Source organism: Vicugna pacos, chromosome 13, assembly GCF_048564905.1.
Source record: "Vicugna pacos chromosome 13, VicPac4, whole genome shotgun sequence".
Lineage (NCBI taxonomy): Eukaryota > Metazoa > Chordata > Mammalia > Artiodactyla > Camelidae > Vicugna > Vicugna pacos.
Window position 1 is genome coordinate 65,566,757 of NC_132999.1, and position 20,598 is coordinate 65,587,354.

Here is a 20,598-nt window from a genome sequence, read left to right on the forward strand (position 1 = left end):
TTAAATTTGGATTTCAGATAAGGGGATAATTTTGTTATAAATATGTGCTATGTAGATAGTTGGGAACATATTTACCCTAGAAAATGACTCGTTGCTTATCTGAAATTCAGTTTAAGTGTACGTCCTGCATTTTATCTGGCAACCCTAGCCGGAGGGGACCTCGAGGCCTCTCCCGCTCGGTGACTGGCGGAAATCCCGGGTGGGACGAAAAGCGGCGCCAGCCTCACAGCGCTGTGGCGTGCGGGGCGGGGAGAACTACGAGCCCCACAATGCCGCGCGCGCGCCCTGGGCCCTGATTGGCTGCGGCGTGCTTCCCGCCTCAGCGTCACTTCCGGCCGCGGAGGGGTGGTTGCGGCGGGCTGTGCCGGCCCGGCTTCGCGGGCGAGGGGTTCGGCGGCCGCCATGAACTTCTCCGAGGTGTTCAAGCTGTCCAGCCTGCTGTGCAAGTTCTCCCCGGACGGCAAGTACCTGGTGAGCGGCCGCGGGGCCTGGCCGACGGCGGGCCCTCCGCGGGAGGCGCGTGTCCACAGCGGGTGGCGCGGACCCGGGAGCCGGGAGCCGGGCGGCCGCGGGGCCCGGATGGGGGGAGCTCGGGGTCCGCAGCGGTGGGCCCTGCCCGGGCAGCGGCCCCCGGCGGGCGCCCCGGGCAGGGGGCCTGGGCTGCTGTTGCAGACAGGAGGCCTGGGCGGGTGCTGCAGACCAGTTTTCAAAGCGACAATGTGAAAAACAGTAAGCACAGGACACATATTTGTTCTGATCTGCAGTCTCTCTCCCACGCTCCTTTTTCCGTGCAAAATTCATGCGGCTCGTTTTTTGATAGAAGTTCATGAAACAAAACCCCAGGAATCTAATTTGACCTTGATAAGTACAAAATGAAGCAGTTAACATTTAAGAATCCATTCTTGTTTTTTTTTTTTTTAATTTACTGAAGTATAGTCAGTTTACAACGTTGTGTCACTTTCTGGTGCACAGCATCATGTTTCAGTCCTACGTATACACACATGTATTCGTTTTCATGTTCTTTTTCATTATAGATGACTACAAGATGCTGAATATAGTTTCCTGTGCTCTACAGAAGAAACTTGTTGTTTATCTGTTTTATATACAGTAGTATCTGCAAATCTTGAACTCCCAGTTTATTCATCCCCACCCCCTCTTGATTTTTAAACTGTGATTACTCTACTGTTGCAGGAAAGCACACTCAGGCACGTCAGCTGTTTACTTGAACGTGGGTATTATTAACAAATATGGACATGAGGTAGCTGTACCTTTAGGAAAGCTGTACTAACACTTGAACATTTTCAGAGTCAGGGTTAGGACGAAGGTGATGCAGGTGTCCTCCCTCCTGAGTCTCCTTCACTCCCACCCTGCTGCCTGCCACGCGCAACACTTCTGCCACATCTGATCAGCAGTGTGTGGGCCTCCCCCCAACACCAAGCCGTTCTCCACACCAGCTCTGTGTCCTGCAGTTTGACTCAGTTCTGGCACTGTCTACCTGGAGAGAGCATTACATTCCCCAGGTTAAGGGCTCAGTCCGACAAGGCTGCCCCCCTCTTCAGACGCCACTTGGAAGTCCAGGTTGTCACCTGTGCTTCTGACCAACTGGCTGTGGATTGGAGGTTTCCATGATCTGCTCTTTGGGTTCCACTAATTTGCTAGAGCAGCTCACAGGACTCAGAGAACACGGAGGGTTAGCAGTTTATTGAAGGATGTGATACAGCCAGACGAGGAGGCGCACAGGGAGAGGCCTGGCGGGTCTTGATGCAGGAGCTTTTGTCCCCTGGAGTCCAGTGTGTCCCCCTCATATGTAGATGTGTTCATCCATCTGCAAGCTCTCTGAGTCCCGTATTGGGATTTTATTCAGGTTTCATCACATATGCATGGGTGGTCATTAACTTCATCTTCAGGCTTTTCCCCTGAAGAGAAAAGGGCTGGGCTGAAAATTCCAGGTTTCTAGTCCTGCTGGGTCTTTCTGGGGAGCAGCCCCCACCCAGGTGCCACCCAGGGTTGCTCCACAAGAACAGAGCATGCTCCTGTGACCCAGGAGGTTCCAAGGGTTTCAGGAGCCCTGTGTCAGGACCTGGCGGCAGAGACTAACATGTGTTTTCTGTTCTCTCACAGTAGGTAAATGAGCATTTATGAAATGCCCTTACTCTTGCAGAAGTTCAAACCTGAGCATTCTCTTTCTGTTGGTTCGCCCCAAGGTGGGCCTTTAACAGAGGGGAGAGCCCCTTCTCTGAGCGCCAGCCTCCATCCTTACACCACGCAGTGTCTGCAGGTGGCCAGGCCAGAGGGCTTGGCTGTTCACAGGGGCCTTTTTCCCAGCGGCTTCCCTCTTTAGTTTTTGTCGTGCAGTGAAGAAGGGAGCAGAAAAAGACCCGAATCGAGAGTTTTAAAATCCTGCTTCTTCCTGGAGTGGAACGGGTTTAACTCCTGGTTTGTGTGTTTCAGTTTTCATCTTTTTATTGACTCATCTTTTGTTTAGAATGTGCTCTCCAGGCGATAAACCCGAGGCTATCTAGACAGAAAGCATGTCTGAAAGGAGAGGAGGAGACCCTTCCTGAGCAGAGGGCGGCGCTGATGCCCGAGAGCCCCCCACCCCGTCTGGTGGAGTGCACGCCAGCAAGGCCTCTCCTCTCCCCTCCCAGGCTTCCTGTGTCCAGTACCGGCTAGTGGTCCGGGATGCGAACACTCTTCAGATCGTCCAGCTGTACACATGCCTGGACCAGATCCAGCACATCGAGTGGTCGGCCGACTCGCTCTTCATCTTGTGTGCCCTGTACAAGAGGGGGCTGGTCCAGGTGCGCTGCCCGTGGCTCGGCCCGCCGCCTCCCCGGGACCCCCTTCCCCATGCAGGGTCCTGCCCTGGGCCCTCCTGGGCAGGAAGGGAGGCAGCGCAGCTCAAAGCCCGCTTCCTTCTAAGGTCATCATAGTTCTCTCGTAGTTGAAGTACTTTTAAAACAAGAAGACACTTAAATATTCATGATCTGTGACCACATTAACTCAGGAACGGGAAGTGTTTGGACGGCAGCCCAGCAGCCTACACACCGTGTGTTCAGGGAGCGTTGGGTGGGGTGTTTTGTTTGAGACCCCAGAGTTAATTAACTGAATAGGGTCTTGGGAACGGCAGAGTGGAGAAACCCTCCAAACTACAGAAAGTGGCGTCACGGAGAAGCGTGGCCGCCTCTGGTGTCTTCCAGGACCAGCCCTTCAGGCTGAGAGCCTAATTAGTGCCCTGATCACTCTCTCACGACCCAGGTGTGGTCTCTGGAGCAGCCAGAGTGGCACTGCAAGATAGACGAGGGCTCGGCTGGGCTGGTGGCTTCCTGCTGGAGCCCGGACGGGCGCCACATCCTCAACACGACGGAATTTCACGTGAGTAGGCGCCCGGATGCCTGCCCCACCTTCCTCCGAAGATGACGTGGGAGCATTCCGGTGGGCGATTGGGAGGAAGAAACACGACTTTGGTCGTCAGAGCGTTATAAGTCCATGAGTGTTGTTATATAATCTTTTCGCCCAGTTTTAATGAAAAGGAAAGATTTTTTAAAAACATTTTAAATTATACGTATATTTTTGGTTTGGTTGGTTTTTTGGAGGGGAAGTAATTAGGTTTATTTATTTATATATTTATTTGTTTGTTTATTAATGGAGGTATTGAGGATTGAACCCAGGACCTTGTGAATGCTAAGCACGTGCTCCACCGCTGAGCTACACCCTCCCCCAAATTATATTTGTAAGGGTTGAAACAGTTCTTTTGATTCAACAATAGAAAGTGAACTTTAGTATGAACGAATTTACATCCTTCCTCTGAGGCGTCTGATCTGTGGCACTAACCCCTTTGTTCATTTGCTCCTCAAGCCTGGGGCTTCCTCTGGGCGCGAGGCGCTGGGCAGGAGCTCCGAGTGGAAGAAGAACATTTGAAATCTGGTAGTAAATTGGAGATAGCTCGGGCACTGTGACTACGTCTCATAAACACATCACATTAGGGCAGTTGGCGTCTCGAAGGTGTTTGCTGAAAGGTCTTTGATGTTAGCGGTGTGTTTTTTGGACATAGAAAAATGTATGGGTCCCTTTAACGAGGTGGCTTCTGGCCTTTGGGTGTGATTCCGCTGAGGTCGTCGGGTCTGGGTGCTGGCTCATCGCACCGGCCCAGCCCCCAGCTCTGCAGGCGCAGACCCTGCGCGGTGACAGCGTGTTTGGCGAGATGAGTGTTTATCCCCAGCCACGGGAGTGCGGAGTGACCTGCAGGAGTTCATTCTGCTTTTCTGAGTCGCATCGCTGGGAACAACCTCTCCAGCCGCGAGGGGACGGCCATATAGCTGCGTTAGAGCGCCATGGCTGTGCGTGACCTCCGTCTCGGTTTTCAGACATACTTTACAGGTGACGTCTGCCGGTAAGGCCGCCGGGAGCGCAGCCGGACGCGAAGGGGCCCGGAGCCTCCGCGTTGTGCACCTGAACGTTTTCCAGGGTCTCGGGAATGCTTCGAGCTTTTCACACTTCCTTGTCTAACATTCTTCATTCTTATAGTTTTTTGGGCCAAAATCCACCCTCCAATGGTCACCTGGCAGGGGGCCCTCATCTCCCAAACTTCAACATGAAAGACAAATCGTGGGCCCCTTGGACAAGGGGTCGTGAGTGAAAACCGAGGCGGCCGGTTCTTGGGGTAGACACCTCGGGGTGACCGCTGGGAGGTGTGTGCCATTTTAAGAGCCTGCAGCCACCACCCCACGTGGCTCTGCCCCTGGCAGTCCCACCAGCAGCTCAGAAGAGGTTCAGGCGCCCAGCCTCAGTGACGCTGGTCATCACAGCCTCTTCTGCGGTCAGTCTGATGTGTGGTGGCGTCTCATCATGGCGTAATTTGCGTTTTCCTTACGACGGACACAGTCCCTGTGTGCTGGTCACCATGTGACTTTGTCTGTATTTCTCTGCACTTCTGTATTAGGCCGTTTGTCGTGTTACTGAGTGAAGGCGTATTCTGGCCACAAGTCCTTTGTCCGACGTCTGTGTAGCAGGTATCCTCTCCTGGCCTGTGGCTTGCTTTTTCACTTTCCTTTGACAGGGCAGTTTTTCATTTTGATGGAGTCTCTAATCAATTTTTCCTTTTTTGATTTGTGCATCTTGTGCCTAAAGAAGTCCCTGCCCAACCCAAGATCATGGAGTGTCTTTTGTTTTCTCCTAGGAGTTTCAGGGCGTGAGTGCCTCAGTTGGGGTGTCTCATCTGTCTTGAATCTCTGTCCTTCCCCACATTGCCCCTTTGACAGAAACCAGTTGTCTGTCTGTGTGTGGCCCTGTTCCTGGACCGGTCTTGTTCTGTTGATCTGCTGATCTGTCTGTGTGTCAGCACCAGACTCTCCTGATCGCTAAAACTTAATTGTAAATCTGGAAACCAAAATCAGTGTGTTTTCCAGTCTTCTCCTTTTTTTGAAGTTGTTTTGGCCATTCTAGGTCTTTTGCATTTCCATGCCAATTTTAAAATAAATTGTCAATTGCTTAAAAAAAAACTGTGCTAGGATCGTTAACGTTGAGGTTGCATCACATCTGTGGACCAGTTTGGGGATAATTGCTTCTTAGCAATACTGATGCTTTGGACCCGCGGGCCTGGGGCACTTGTTTTCTTAAGTCTTTAAAATTTTTTTCTAAGCGGTGTTTTCTTTGTACAGATCTTGCATATACTTTATAAAACTTGCTCCTGTGTGTTAAATTCTGTTTGTGAGCTCTGGACCTTTAGCTTCAGTGCAGGGGTATTTACCCCGCGGATACGCAGGTGTGCGTACGTAAACGCGGAGCACTTGACCTCTAAATGCATGCACTTCTAACGAGAGAGGGAAACCACACACATTTCCACACCGATAAAGAACTCGATAATCTGTTGTTGTCAATTTGCTATATAGTTCACAAGTTAATTTTCCAGACAATCTCTAAGTTGGAAAAGGTTATTTTAAGTATTTTTGCTTCAGTACTGGAATTTCTTGGTCACCAGCGGCATTGAGAATGTAATAAAAGTGTATTTATGTTTTATGTCAAGGAAAGTTGGAAGTATTGTGGAAAAGGAGGTGAGAAAAGTTAACTCTTTCTCAAAAGCAAGTTTCTCTTGCAATCAGCATTTGAGTTCACACTGAAGAAGTACTTGAAAGTGTACCATGGCCTAGGGGGGACTGTGGGGTCCTGCCAAGGACAGACGCCTTTAATGGGCAGGTAGGCCGTGACGGTGATGCCGTGGGGACAGACCTGAGGTCCCAGGTCAGGGCCATGATGGCCCCTTCGTCCTCCCAGGGGCCGAGGGGCCCAGAGCGGCCCGTCCCCCACCCCTCCCCGAGGTGCTGCCATGTTGTGGGGTTGATGGGTTTCACTGCCTCTTCTTTTCTTACTGGATTTATTAAAGGTATAGACAGTTTGGTTTTCAAAACTTTTTCTTGACAGGATAGTGGGTGAAAATCAGGCCTCAGTGCTCTGTGCCTTCCGTGGCCAGGGCAGGGCGCGCAGCGGGCAGGGCACCGGCGGTCCCCGGGCCTGGACACCCCACCTTTCCCTCTTCTCCTCACTTCTCAGCTCCTTTTTTAAACCCAGCAGTCACTTTAGTCTTAAGTTTGCACTTTACAGAACCACAAGGGAGAAGGCCTTGAGGGCGAGGGGTTGGGGGCCGGGGGTGGTGACAAGGGGGAGGAGGAAGGCCCAGAAGTGAAGCCCCCCATCTGGGGACAAGCAGATGCTGTCCCCAGGCCCCCTGCAGGGCCTCCCGTGTCCGGCTGCCAGGCCAGGAGACCTCCAGACACTCTGCCATTTGACGCGACACTGGCGGGCAGGTGTTCAGAACAGACACTGCCAGGCCAGGGGCTCTGAGCATCCCGCCCGCCGGGCCGGGAAGTGTGCGCCTTCCTCGGCTGGCTCACACCGCACGCCCGCCTCGGCCTCTAGGAGCCGGGGGTGGGGGGCGGTTAGAGGAAACCCGCCTGCCTCTGGGTGCGCCTTGCTGCCGGGGCGCTGGCGCCAGCGGTCTGCAGGTGTCGGTGGCGCTGCCTTTCCCGAGAAAGGCAGGCACTTCCCGTTGCATCTGAGTCGCTGGCCCCGCAGCGCGTGTGCTCCCGCGTCTCCCCGGTGCAGGTGAGCTTTGCAGAGGGGTGGTTTCAGGCATCGGGTTTGGTTCTTTCCTCTTTTCTAAGAGGCGAAGTGGAGAACACGAAGTTCAACTTCTAAGCTAAAAACAACAGCGTAGTTTGCAGGGGTCACATGGGTACAGAAATGCACTGCCTGCCTCACAGGTCGCTTCCCGGGAAGGCCTGCAGTCTTTGTAAAGCTACAATGTGACCGAGAGCAGTTTTCAGCCCGTGTTCCTGATCTCACCGCCATGCCCAGCGAGCACAGCTTTGGTGGTGTCCACTGGCCTTGGGGCTGCCAGTGGCCGGAGGTGGCAGGTGCCCTTTTTTCTGTGCACCTGTCCCTCGGTTAACCTCCCGACAGCCGATGAGAAGGGTATGGGATGGTTTTGGAAACAGAAGTCTAGAAACTCTGCTCAGGGGTGACTATTCACTTTTAGGGAGTCTCGGGGAGGTGACAGGCAGGCCCTCCCCCATGGCTGCAGGCGGGGGGCCTCCTGTGCTCACAGAGTTGGGGTTACAATGCAAGACTCTGCGTCCCCTCACTGGTCCCTCGTTAACGTGTCTTCTCTTCTGCACCAGCCTGGTCAGCTCTGGGCTGCCTGTGTGCGGAGTGACTGCAGTGGTTCCTGCAGAAATCCTCTGGGAGATGGGGCACAGTGGGGCGTCCACTCAGGGAGTCGGTCCCATTCCTGTCTCTGCCAGCCTGGGGGCCAGGCCGCCCTCCCACCTGGCCGGAGAGGCAGAGCCATTTCCCCATTACCTGCTTCAGGAGACCGAGGGTCCCAGATGGCTTTCCCACCTAAACATGTTTCTGTGGCTAAGTGACAATTTTAGGTTTACTGTTATGTGAGAACTGATCACAGCACACCGTCCCCTGGCCCTCATCTGCAGGGGGTGCCTGAGGTCCCTGAGCGTCCCGAATCCTACAGACAGGTCTGTGGTCAAGCTGAGTTTATAAGTTAGGCCCAGTAAGAGATGAACAGTAACTAACAGTGAAATAGAAGACGTAACAGTACACCACAATAAAAGTTAAGTGACTGAGTCCTCGCTCAGAAATCTCACTGGTCCGCACTCAGCTTCTTGTGATGATGTGGGATGACAGGGCAGGACAGGGGCACTGGCCTGGCCTTTGGCTTCTGACCGCACGTCAGGGGGACGGGTCCTCTGCCTCAGGTGGTCCTGGTCCCTTGGCCTTGGTGATGTCGATGGTGGGGATCCGGGCGGGACGGCGCTCAGCGGCGCGCCTTCATCCTGCTGCTCAGAACGGCCCGCGGTTTTGTACTCAGGAATTATTTCTGGAATTTTCCATTTAATATTTTCAGACCACAGTTGACTATGAGTGACTAAAACTGGGGATAAAGGGGGACCATGGCACTTTGGAACTAAAAGCACTTGTGTTTAACTTTGTGTCACTCAGATATATTGTTACAAAGTGCAAACAAAACCAAGTGGGGTGGGGAGCCTTAAATTTAGCAATAGTAAAGTGTGAGTCTGACGCATTTCTTCAGACGGAGACCCAGGACCAGCGATACTGTTGCTTCCGAAGTAGACCCGTCCCTGGGTGCTGGCAGCCTGGTTTACGAGCTGCAACAGTCTTTCCAAAAATGCTGAACATACACTGTTTCTTTCCTCCTCCCCCTCTCCGGACAGCTGCGGATAACCGTCTGGTCCTTGTGCACGAAGTCTGTGTCCTACATCAAGTACCCCAAAGCTTGTCAGCAGGGTGAGTTGGCCAAAGGTGCTCAGAAATAAGCAAGTAGAGACGGTGTGTCAAGACAACACGCTGTTTGAACTTAAAGCTGTTTAAATGCAGTTGCCGGCGGGGGGGGTGGGGTGGGTGGACCTTTTTATCGTGGGAAATTCCAAACAGGCAAAAGGTAGCTTCAGTTGTATATCAGCTCATAGCCAGTCTTTTTTCTCTACACCCACCCCGCCCCCGATTATTTTAAAGTATGTTCCCAACCTCCTGGTCCTCACTCTGTAAACGCTTCCACCTGGGTCTGTACAAGACAAGGACTCCCTTTTATGTGACCTCAGCAGCTAAGGAGGAGGTTGTTTTAAGGAAGTCAAGGAAGAAGGGTTTACACGAAATCCTGAACCTCTGTTACCGAACTGGGTGTTCAGTCCCCTTCCAGTTGGTGTCCCGTCACGGGACCCTAGCCCACACATGGAATTCTGAACCAGATCCTCCACTGACTTAACTCTGTGTGTTCTGTGAGGGACGGGGTCCTGTCCCATTGGGACGTCCCGGGGCAGGAGGACTGGCCAGTGTCCTCTGTGCCAGCTGGGAGCAACCCCCCGCGACATTTAACTGGGCTGAGAGCTAGCTGGATGCCCCACTGTGGAGTCATGAAATTACATGATCGTCTTTCAATGAACAGAAGGAAGCAGTACGTAATTTGAATGATCTTTCCATTTTTTCTCTTGCCATCGACAGTTTGAAACTCACATTTGAATGAAATGCAGTTGAAACAGCAGGTCCTACTGCAGAACACAGGGAGCTGTATCCAGCTCCTTGCAGCATAGCCTGTCATGGGAAAGACAGGATGAGGCACGCGCGTGGGCACACCCACGCGTGCACACACACACGCGCACATGTAGCTGAGTGCTGTTCCATCCACCGGAAACAACACAGCACTGCAAACCGATGTACGCCCGCTAAAAAAGGTGCATGAGATGCAGCTGTACATTTATTTCTCACGTTTATAGCTTGATGTGAGTGCCCCTCACATCAAGAGGACACACACAGCTCTCAGTGGAACGGCGGCGTGTCATTTAGGTGTTTTTTTGACTCATGAGGTGCGAGCTGCGGCCGGGCTCGGTGCGCTAATGGACCCGGAAAGTACAGCCTGACATTTCAACCAGAAATTCTCATCTTAAATTTACTTCTTGGAAATAATTCAATTCAAAAGTAAAAGGAGGGGGAGTGGCGGCGAGCCGGCTTTGAACCCCCAAGTTTCCTGCAGTTACTTTCCCGGGAGCGCGTGCTCCACGGGGCACGCACTTTCAGCACCCTCTGGTTCACCGGCCTGGGGGTGACCCCCTGCCCATCTGAAGTCTGGGGGGCAGGTGCTGGAGACAGAGCTGCAGAGCCCGCTGCAGGCGCCGCGTCCCCACTTCAGACCGCCGCTCGCGCTTCCCCATCCTCCCTTGAAAACTGACCGCTGTGGCCTCCTCCGTGGGCCTTTCCGTCTCCCGGCAGGCCTGGCCTTCACCAGGGACGGCCGCTACCTGGCGCTGGCGGAGAGGCGGGACTGCCGGGACTACGTGAGCATCTTCGTCTGCAGCGACTGGCAGCTTCTGCGGGTGAGCGGCGCTCTCCCCGCCCCGAGCAGGCTCCCGGGGGAGGGTAGGGAGGGAGGGGAGCAGTGTGCTCCCTGAGGTTCTGGGGGGGTCACCCGTGCAGCATGGGGAAACGTGATCCCGCATCTCCAAAGGCAGGTGTGCTGCACGGAACACGCATCAGTGAGTGTTTCTAGGACTTAGCGAGCTGGCCCGTGCTTGGGCTGTGACCAGTTCGTGTGCCACCAAATCTGAGCCACCTCCCTTCTTGTTAGTTAAACGGTATTTGCGTACGTGTGGCCCTCCCAGGAGGAGTGACCTGGAGTTTACACTGACCCAGTGCCCGCCCCCTGGAGGCCATGGATCCAGACACACCAGCTGAGTGGCCATCTCAGCGCGGGGCAGGGCTGTCCTGGGAGGTGAGGCTCAGCTGGGCAGGAAGAGGGGCAGCGTGTGCAGCCTGGGGGCCAGAGGCAGAGCCACGTGGCAGCCAGACGCCCTGCCTGGGGACCTCCCTGGCACTCAGGCAGGATTTCACAGCTGCAGGGCAGAGCTGTAGAGATGTTTGTCCTGCTTGAGAAGGAAGTTAAGTATGAAATGTGTTAACATATCAGCTATAAAGTGAACGTATGTGTATCTGTTTAAGAAAATTTTTTCAATTTCTTGGGTCTCTCCCTGCGCCGCCGTGGGCAGCACTTTGACACGGACACGCAGGACCTGGCGGGCATCGAGTGGGCCCCCAACGGCTGCGTGCTGGCAGCCTGGGACAGCTGCCTGGAGGTAGGGAAGCCGCCTTTTTATTTGCACGCTCTCCCCGTGCTCATGTTGCCGTAACTGTGCGTCTTCAGACATCGAGCTGGAGAGCTCCCATGCCACCTCAGAGGAGGGCAGTGTCCTCAGGCACGTTCCTGCCCTGGGTTCCTGTCTCTCCGAGCCTCACGTGACATCCCTGTCCCCACAGTACAAGGTCCTGCTCTACTCCTTGGATGGCCGGCTCCTGTCCACCTACTGCGCTTACGAGTGGTCCCTGGGCATCAAGTCCGTGGCCTGGAGCCCCAGCAGTCAGTTCCTGGCGGTCGGGAGCTACGACGGGAAGGTGGGAGACGGCCCACGAAGTGAAGCCCGTCGCCAGCTGCTGGGCGGCTCTGACCCTCCAGTTTCCCTCCCCAGGTGCGCATCCTCAACCACGTGACTTGGAAAATGATCACAGAGTTTGGGCATCCTGCAACCATTAATAATCCCAAAATAGTAAGTCTGGAAGGCATGTTTCTATTCGTACAGTACTTGGGGAAGGAAGTAGAAAACTGCTTTTTCGCTTTACATTATTTATGGTGATACGGGTACTTACATCTCCGTAAACTTGATCCTGTCACGTTTCACTGTGGGTCTGCACCAGTGGCCTTCGTTTCTCCTGCCACACTCCCAGCGGGTTCGATGTGGCGCCTGCCCTCCCTCTCACGCTCCCACCCCCAGGGCTCATTCTGGACCTGCTCCTGCTCCCTGCTCTGTGACCACTGAGCATCTGCTGGGCCGCGGGCTGTGCCCTGGGCCAGCTGGAAAAGAGCAGGCAGACCTCCGGCCCGTGGAGGCTGGGCTGGGCCGGGAGGGCCAGATATCTTTCCGGGGTGGGTAGGGTGGCTGCCTGCCGAGGGGTCCTGGGGCCAACACCAGGAGGAGGTGAGGTGGGATCTAGGGAGGAGTTATTCAGGCAGCAGGAACAGGGGAGCAGAGGTCCTGAGGTGGGTAGGTGTGTCTGTTCACTCAGCAGGCGCTGGCCTGGGTGCTGGGAGACAGAGACACAGACAGAAACCCTGGCCGAGGGGGATGAGGGGGATGAGGACAGACCCCCCAGCATCAGGGGGAAAGTGGGGGCAAGGACAGAAATCGCAGCCTTATGGGGACAGTAGGGATGAGGGCAGACACGCCGGCACTGGGGACAGCGGGGACATGGACAGACCCCCTGGTGAGTTGCCCGCAGGTGAGAGACCTGAGTAAGAGGCGGGGGTTGTCGTGAGGAGGAAGGCGGCGGGCGAGGGCTGCAGTATGGTCCCGGGTCAGCTGGGCATTGCGGGTGCGGGGAGTCTGTGAGTCGGTGGAGGTCCGGACTCAGGCGGTGACTGGACGGCCAGCTGAAGGTGCAGGGGAGGGACTCACAGGCGGCCGTCGGGGTGCGGCCGACCCCAGGCTTCTCAGGGTTCCCCGTGGCCCCCCACACCCTGCCCGCCTGTCCTTCCTGTCTGCTCTGGTCACTCCCTGTCCCACCTGTCAGCCATCTTCACACTTGTGCTGGACCACGGGCTGGCCTGCGGGAGGGACCAGAGGATGCTCGGGGCGTGGTGAGTGGGGTGGCATCCCGCCCCCCCCAGGAGCAGCCACACGTCCTGCCCACGTCTGTGTTGCAGGTGGTGTACAAGGAGGCGGAGAAGAGCCCCCCTCTGGGGCTGGGCCGCCTCGCCTTCCCGCCACCCAGAGCCGTGACTGGTCCCCTGTCATCCCCAGAGAGCAAATGTAAGAAGCGCAGCCCAGCGGGCGCCACCCTGCCCCCTTACCGCCCGGTTCCCGCAGGAGTCCTCTCCGTCCAGGTGGACTTTAGACAGTCTTTGTTTTTTTAAATGCTTTTCCTTCCCTGTGATGCCTGGTCAGCGTCCCCTCAGCCCTGAGCCAGCAGGCCACCCGAGCACTGTCTTGTTGACTGAACACAAGCTCTGGAAACCGGAACTGGACAGCTGGGACGCTGAGGGCGACTTTGTTTTAACGACGATGACATTTTGTCGGGTGAGCTGGGGCTCGGTGCAGCCGCACAGCTGTGCTGGGACCCCGCAGATTGCTCACGGTTCAGTTTCCTCGCCTGTAAGAGGGGCGTAATTAGGGTGTCAGAGGGGCTGCTGGAACGGCCGCCGGGTGTCTCCTGCCCGCCTGATGCAGCTCTGTCTCCCGGGCCTCATCTGTCCCGGCCAGGTTCCCACAGAGCCCTGCTTTCCCTGAAGTCCTGCCCCGAGCTCTTCCTGCCACATGTCTTGGTCACGCCCACGGGCGGTCAGGGCCCGCGGCTCCTCTCCCGCGCCGCCGGGCAGACCGCAGACCAAGGGGGCTCAGGGCACGCTCTCCTTTGACGCCTAGATGAGATCGCCGAGGTGCCCGTGTCCCTGCAGACGCTGAAGCCTGCTGCCGACAGAGCCAACCCCCGGATTGGCGTCGGGGCGCTGGCCTTCAGTCCCGACAACTACTTCCTGGCGACGAGGAACGGTCAGTGGTGCGCCCCACATGAGTGCTGTGTCCTCTGCCCGCTGCTCGGGGGCCAAGGGTACAGCCAGCTTGGAAGGACAATCAGGCCTTGGGCCTCCCGCACACGTCCTGCTGCTGACGTGGTGGATGTCCCAGCGGCGGAAGCTTCCTGGGTCAGCTGGTCCTGTCAGAGCAGCAGCTCGGCTGCTCCGCCTCCCGGCCCTTGTCTCTCCCTTCTGCGGTCAAGAGCAGGGCTCTGGGTGCACTGAGAGGCCGAGGGGCATGACCCCCGCCTGCTGAGACCCTGGGTGGGGGTGGAGATGTCACTTGTCTGCTCAGTGTCCATCCTCAGGAGGGGATGGTGAGGGGCCGCGACGGGGCTGAACCGCGGCCTGTGCGGTCTCCCTCCTCAGACAACCTCCCGAATGCCGTCTGGGTCTGGGATGTGCAGAAGCTGCGGCTGTTTGCGGTGCTGGAGCAGCTGTCTGCCGTGCGCGCCTTCCAGTGGGACCCACGGCAGCCCCGGCTGGCCATCTGCACAGGGGGCAGCAAGGTGTACCTGTGGTCGCCGGCGGGCTGCGTGTCAGTGCAGGTGCCCGGGGAAGGTGAGCGCAGGTGGACCCCTGGCAGATGGCTTGTCCCCGCAGACCCAGCCTCCAGCTGGAGGTGGAGGCAGGGGGACACCTTCCGTAAACCTCAGGGTGGCCAGTGTGCACTTGAAACGGGCTGGCTGCGCTGAGCTCTGCAGGCTGGGAGGAGCCCATCTGTGGAACTTGGGGCTCCCACTGGCCTGACGCCCTGGCCCCTCTTGCTCTAACCTCTGGCTACCTGTCTTTCTTCAGGTGACTTCCAGGTGCTCTCCCTGTGCTGGCACTTAAGCGGGGACTCTCTGGCCCTCCTCGGTAAGGACCATTTCTGCCTGTGCTTCCTGGAGACAGAGGAGGGGGTCAGCACCGCCTTCGGGCAGCGGGGCGACCACACGTAGGGCCCTGCGTGGACAGGCCCGTGTGGGTGGCGGTGGGAACCATGAGAAAGGACCGTGGCTTCTCGTGGTTTCTCATGGCTCCTCAGGTCCAGAGGAAGTGATTTGCTCTTATTGTTTATAGCAAGGCATTTTTGTACATATGTATGGTATTATTTAAATACGTATTTGCTATTTCATAAAACGGCTAATGCTTTTCCTGAAAGCTTTAGGTCACAGGAAAGTTTTCTAGGTCAGTTTTGAGTGTATGTCAGGAGAGGTGAGCAAGCCCCAGGCAGCTGTCACCCCACGGGATGCTGTTCAGCTCGGAGCCTCCGTCCTGTCACTGCACGTTTTGGGAGGATGGCCTGGGCGTCCTGTGGGGCCTGTTCTGGGGTCGGGGGCGGGCAGGGAGGTGTGCCACCAAGGGTAGGGGGTGCAGGTGCCGGGGCATCCCGGTCAGGGACAGTCCCCGGCCTGCTCAGTCAGCTCTGCAGGGAGTGTCCACCCAGAAAGACTGCAGGTGCTGCCCGCAAGCAGCCAGGGCCGAGGGCCGAGCCACACTTGTAGGCGAATGAGGATTTGTCCCTCCCCCTCAGGACTGCTTTGTACCGCCCTCTGGTGTCTGTGAAGGGAGCTGCACCAGGCAAGTGCAGAACCCTCATTGTGCAGGCACACGCACGCACACGCACCCCTGCAAGTTGACAGGGTTCAAAACTAGAGCAGGACAGCTCCCACTCTGAGATGCTGCACCTGCTGTAATAACTTTAGAAAGGAACGACACCCACTCAATTCTAAGTATCTTTACCACAAGACCAAAAGCAAGGCTCAGGACCCAGGCTGGGTGTGGAGGCTGCTTTTTGACAGGCCCCTGCGTCCAGGTCACGTCGTGCTGACTACAGCTACGCCAGGGTCATAAATCAGGAGCAGGGACCCGTGAGCCAGCACTAAAATCAGCAAAAGCTCCCAGGCACAGGGCTGGGCCGCGGACGGGGTGGGGGCGGCGAGCTGCGACCGCCCACAAGCTCGGGTCTGCGGGGAGTGGCGGGAACCAGGACAGGTCAGCTGCTGCATGAGGCCCTAATACGGTTCCTTTTTAAAAGTGCATCCTTTAAAAGCAAACTAAGCAATTCCCTTTTTAAATACGAATATGACGATACAAACTTAAAAGTTGTCAAAATTGAGTGCAAAAGAACTTATCCATCTGACTTTCAAACTAATGACTGGTTTTAAAATGATTTTCTGCAAACCTTTTTGGGCCTGGGGAAGATACCGTGGGTATTATTAACACAATGTAGATTAACTTTAGAAAAAGTGTGACTTTAGGTCAAACACTTGTTTACACAAAAGCAACTGCCTGTTCAGGAGCTGACAGGCAGACTCTCTTGCTGAGCTCACGTCTGCTGGCTTCTTTCGTATTCGCTTGAAGAAGATGGATTAAATCTCAAGATACAAAATTTGACACCAACTGTAAACATTTGCAACTACAGGCACTGGGGTACTCGGTACCTCCCTGGGTGTGGTCGTCTACGCAGCTGAGGTGCCGACGGGGGGGTCCTAGTGGGATCACCAATGTTTATCACTAACATGCTCAGGGGCTGGGGTGGGAGGACGGCAGGAAGCTGGATGGAGACACCAGGAGAAACAGGAAAAGTGAGGTTCTAGGAAATTGACGCTGGCCAGGACGGGGACAGCCCGATTCACCTTGTTTTGCCTGTAGCTCCCGTTCGCAGACATCCAATATCCGGCTGAAGTATACAGTTCATTTGACTCCGCCAATCACACCCAGACCCCTAGGTCAGGGCCCCGAGCCTGCCAGCAGCAGGGGAGCTGCCCCGAGGCCCCGGGTCCCGCCTGCCCGGCTCCCCAGGACGGCCCGAGCAGGGCACCTAGAAGCCGACCTTGCCGCGGGCCATGGAGTAGCCCAGCTTGGCCTCGTTGTTGACAAAGGACATCAGCCCCACGTAGGTCTCGATGAGCAGGGGGCGTTCCAGGACCAGCACGCCGCCCGCCTGTCCTGGCAGAGGACTCTCCTTCTGGGCCTTTTTGACAGCTTGGATTAACAGCGCTTTAAAGCTCTCCAACTGAGAGAGAAAAGGTGGAGTCTGGTCAGGGGATCCACAGGAGCGGACCCCACGCCTCTATGTCAGCCCTGCTGTCCCCACCCAGCTGAGCACCTGCCCGGCCCTGCAGCCCTGCCCTCAGGCAGCTCTCTGGAAACCTTGGCTCTTCCCGTGGTCCCGTGACGGCCGGCGGCCGGCAGCACTCACGGACCTTGCTCTGCCAGTCTCCGGGGTTTCGCCACCGTGAACCACCTTCCTCCCACCGCCCACCAGGCAGCAAGGAGGCCAAGGCGCACAGCTGGCACGTGGGGGGACTACTCGCCCCCACCCCCGGGCTCCTCTCCTGCTCAGCACCTAGATTGCCCAGCTGGAGCAGGGCCGGGACACCTGCCATGCCCTGAAGCCCTTCTGGGACCTTCCCCAAGACAGCCACAGCCACAAAGGGCCACATCATAGAGCCACACTGGCCAGCAGCCACTAACCACACAGGGCTGCTTACACGTAAGGTAACTAACATTTGTAAAAATTTTAAGTTTCTTTTCTCAGTGTAGCCACAGGGTGAGTGTTCCACAGCCACATGTGGCTACCACCCTGGGCAGTGCAGGCTGAGGACATTCCAGTCACCGCTGGGCGGCCCTGCTCCTGCCATCTGTCCTCTTACTTGGCACAGAGAGGCTGTCTTCTCATCCACGCCGGCCATCGGGTGCTCTGTGAATGTGGTGTAGGGCACGTTGGTGGACCAGGGGTTCCACCTGTTTATGAAGGACGGGCGGCTCTGCTTGTCCCACTGAATGCGGATCCCAAAACCTTCTCGCCTGCCAAGTTAGAAGGAAGGGACCAGACTTCACAGACGGCCACTGTGCACCCACATCCACTCGGCTCCACTGCTAAACACGAGACTGATGACATTTCAGGACAGAGAAGGATCCACGGGCTTGGACGGGAATGGTGTGGCCAGCATTGACAGCTTTCAGCACTTGCAAACAGGACAGCTGAGCACGCTGTCCTAGCTACACTACAGCCAGTCTCTGCACAATCAGCAAAGCTTAACAGGTAGCGGGATGACTAGATGAGTGATATTTTTGTAACTTAAAGTCTTTTTTTCTGAGTGTCTTATTGTTAATTAAAAATTTTAGCTCATCTTAGTTTCCTGAATTCCCTATCCAAATCTCTACACCACAAGTCTAAAATTTACTGTTTAACTCAATGGAGTATACTAATGTCTAGGTTTCCATTTCAGAAAACTCCCCTAACATACGAAGGTCAGCTCTTGAACGTTGTCCATTAAATGTTTAATTTAACCTTCAGGAACGTCTGCAAGTTAAAGTGATGTGCTACCACTTCCATTTATAAAAGAATGTAATCCTTTCCTGGCCAGAGATAAAATGCTGAGTTTGGTTCTTATCTGAAGAATATCCGCATCAGGTCTACTTTAACACCTCGAATCATCTCACTACAAGCCTAATAGCTGTCTTTTGTGCCAGAATTCCTTTTAATGCACCTGCTAGGCAGAAGTCACCTGCTTCTATTCTAAGGAGCTCCACCGATTTTATAGCTGAGGCTCTTATGTTTCCAAGTAATGACAAACACAGACATCTGCTGGGGGCTGGTTTCAGAAGGGCTGGCTGACTAGGAGGCGCCGGGGGGGGCTCTCTGCTGAACAGACTTACTTGTTGAGCGATTTCGGGGGGAACTGGAATTCCCCGTAGGAGATGGTGTCCACCGCGCTCAAGGCCACCCTGACCACCTGCTGGCACTGCAGGCTGATGAAGTCGTACTTGCAGACGAGCAGCGCCTGGTCGGTGATAAGCACCAGCCGCTCCTTCTCGTTGTTCCAGTGATCGACCCTGCGGGAGGCAGCAATCACCGCGGCGCCGCGTCCGCGCGCCGGTGCCCCCCGCCCCAGCCCGCGCCCCTTACTCGGTCAGCAGCCACACCCCCTGGATGTCGCCGTCCTCCACCGGCCGGACCACCACGCGGATCTCCTCCACTGCCTGCTCGATGGTCCCGGGCTGCGGGGGCGGGCAGGCGGAGGTCACAGGTCACGCCGCGCGCGCCCGCCGCGCCCCTCCCGCCCCGTCCCGGCCCGGCCGGCCCCGCCTCACCCGGAACACGAAGTACTCCTTGACGCGGGCGCGGCGCGTGGGGTCGTGGACGCTGAGCGGCCACAGCGTCTGTCGCAGCGGCGTGCCCGCACCCGGCCGGCCCCCGCCGCCGCCGCCGCCGCCGCCGCCGCCGCCCGGAGCGATCTCCTCGCCGGCCGCCAGCACCGCCGTGGGGCTTGTGCCCGCCGAGTCCACCGAGTCCCGCAGCTGCAGCATCGCCGCGCCCGCCGCCGAGAGACCCCGGACCGGACCCGACGCAGCCGCCGTCGCCGCCGCAGCCGCTGCCACCGCCTCAGTCCAGCCCTCAGCCCCGCCCCTGGCCCCGCCCCGCGCCGCGGCCCGCCGCGATTTGCTCCGCCTCGCCAGCCCCGCCCCTGACACCGCCCCTTCCCGCACCCTCAGGCCCTCACGATTGGCTCTTACCCAGTTGTCTTCTGCGATTGGTCTTTCCCGTCATCGTTCACAATCGCTTCCGCCCCTCGCAGCACCGGAAGAGCACGCCGCGCGCTCGCCCACTTCCTGTTTACGGGACTGGGCGGGGCGGGGCCGAGGCCAGTTGCCAAGGCGACGCGGAGGCCCCCGCGGGGAGGGCAGTGCCCGGAGTCGAGCGCCCCTCCCCCAGTAGGCCCGGGGCTCGCCCCTCCAGGGCACGGCGGGAGGTCGGGGGCGTCCTGGAACCCCAACCTGCGGCACGGCGTCCACCCCCTTCTGTTCAGCTTCGGCTGAAGTGCAGCGGGCACCCGGGAAGGGACCCCGGCCCCTGCCCAGAGTGCCCGCCCCTAGATCCGCCCCGCACCAGGACCGGCAACCTCCCTGGACACGCCCCCTGCCCAGAGTGACCGCCCCCTGGAGCCGCCCTGCGTGACCACCCCCTGGATGCGGACCCCTGCGCGGGAGACCACTCCCTGGATGCACCTCCTGCCCAGGGTCCCGCCCGCTGGACGCGCTCCCTCAGCCGGGATGACCACCCCCGGACCAGCTCTCTGTTCCCGGGTGTCCGCATTGCGCCGCAGGGGCGACGCGGGCTTCCGGGACTGGAGGAGCGGCGGCGCGCGGGGCCGAGCACTGTCCTGTGCGCCTCCGCCTTTCCTGACCGGGGGGTTCATGGATGGAGCGACAGGGACGTGGGCCCAGCGCTGTGCTGAATGCAGACGTACTCGCCGCGCCTAGAAACCGGCGCGCCCGACCCCCTGCTCCACGGAAGGGGCGGGACACTGAGGCACAGGGCCTGGTCACTTGCCCAAGTCACTCCATCAAGGGCGGAGCCAGGAGGCATTGTCGCAGCCCCTGCTCTTCTCCCGGCACTTAGAACCGCATTTGTTCTTGCGCTGAGGGATCTCCCGTGCAGCTGGCGCCCCCCGGCGCATCTGCCTCCCCTGCCAGGGATCTCAGCTCCCTGGTCTTGGCACCCACAGGCCCCAGGGCCACCTCATCACCATCCTCCTCGCCCGTCCTCAGGGAAACCCAGAGGCTGTGCATCCATGACGGTTCACAGCCCCTCCCAAATATGAGCGCCATGATCCTCGCCCCGCAGCCTCTTTGCCCCCCATTACTCCTCCAACCCCCAAAGGCTTCTTGCCTCACCTCTACTGTGTCCATCCTCCAACACTCGGTTGGGACCCCGCGGCCCAGGAGACACTGCCATTAACTACCACTGAGTGCTAGTTCTCTGCCGTTTCCTGTAATCGTCTGCTCCGCGTGTCTGGTCAGCCTGCTGTGTGTGTGTGTGTGTGTGTGTGTGTGTGTGTGTCCCTGCACCCCGTTAGTCAGGGAAGTCCCAGGAATGAGCATATAACTGCTCTGGGTGTATCACCCCTTCCACTGTTCTTTGAATTTTACAAGAACCCGGGAATGTAAACACACTC

The 20,598-nt window shown here is 57.2% G+C and overlaps 2 protein-coding genes across 2 annotated transcripts; one reads left to right on the plus strand and one right to left on the minus strand.

Annotated features, from left to right (window-relative positions):
- The first annotated feature begins 334 nt into the window (after nucleotides 1–334).
- Nucleotides 335–14,770, plus strand: WRAP73 (WD repeat containing, antisense to TP73). The gene is made up of 12 exons (XM_072975559.1): nucleotides 335–471; nucleotides 2,649–2,801; nucleotides 3,259–3,375; nucleotides 8,748–8,820; nucleotides 10,300–10,403; nucleotides 11,073–11,159; nucleotides 11,341–11,475; nucleotides 11,550–11,627; nucleotides 12,782–12,887; nucleotides 13,500–13,625; nucleotides 14,018–14,209; nucleotides 14,447–14,770. The coding sequence occupies exons 1-12, from the start codon at nucleotides 403–405 to the stop codon at nucleotides 14,587–14,589; spliced, it is 1,383 nt and encodes a 460-aa protein (XP_072831660.1). The 5' UTR covers nucleotides 335–402; the 3' UTR covers nucleotides 14,590–14,770.
- Nucleotides 14,771–15,353: 583 nt separating this feature from the next.
- TPRG1L (tumor protein p63 regulated 1 like) lies at nucleotides 15,354–19,069 on the minus strand. Its single transcript, XM_072975560.1, has 5 exons — nucleotides 18,734–19,069; nucleotides 18,549–18,640; nucleotides 18,299–18,475; nucleotides 17,290–17,443; nucleotides 15,354–16,649 (listed from the first exon to the last, which is right to left on the minus strand). Exons 1-5 carry the CDS (start codon nucleotides 18,947–18,949, stop codon nucleotides 16,455–16,457), a joined length of 834 nt encoding a protein of 277 aa, XP_072831661.1. The 5' UTR covers nucleotides 18,950–19,069; the 3' UTR covers nucleotides 15,354–16,454.
- Nucleotides 19,070–20,598: the final 1,529 nt, after the last annotated feature.

Coding starts and splice junctions, on each gene's coding strand:
- WRAP73 (XM_072975559.1), top strand. CDS start 403: ATGAACTTCTCCGAGGTGTTCAAGCTGTCCAGCCTGCTGTGCAAGTTC. Junction 11,628..12,781: donor CCATTAATAATCCCAAAATA/GTAAGTCTGGAA, acceptor TCTGTGTTGCAG/GTGGTGTACAAGGAGGCGGA. Junction 14,210..14,446: donor AGTGCAGGTGCCCGGGGAAG/GTGAGCGCAGGT, acceptor GTCTTTCTTCAG/GTGACTTCCAGGTGCTCTCC.
- TPRG1L (XM_072975560.1), bottom strand. CDS start 18,949: ATGCTGCAGCTGCGGGACTCGGTGGACTCGGCGGGCACAAGCCCCACG. Junction 18,476..18,548: donor GGGGTGTGGCTGCTGACCGA/GTAAGGGGCGCG, acceptor TGCCTCCCGCAG/GGTCGATCACTGGAACAACG. Junction 17,444..18,298: donor CCCCCGAAATCGCTCAACAA/GTAAGTCTGTTC, acceptor CTAACTTGGCAG/GCGAGAAGGTTTTGGGATCC.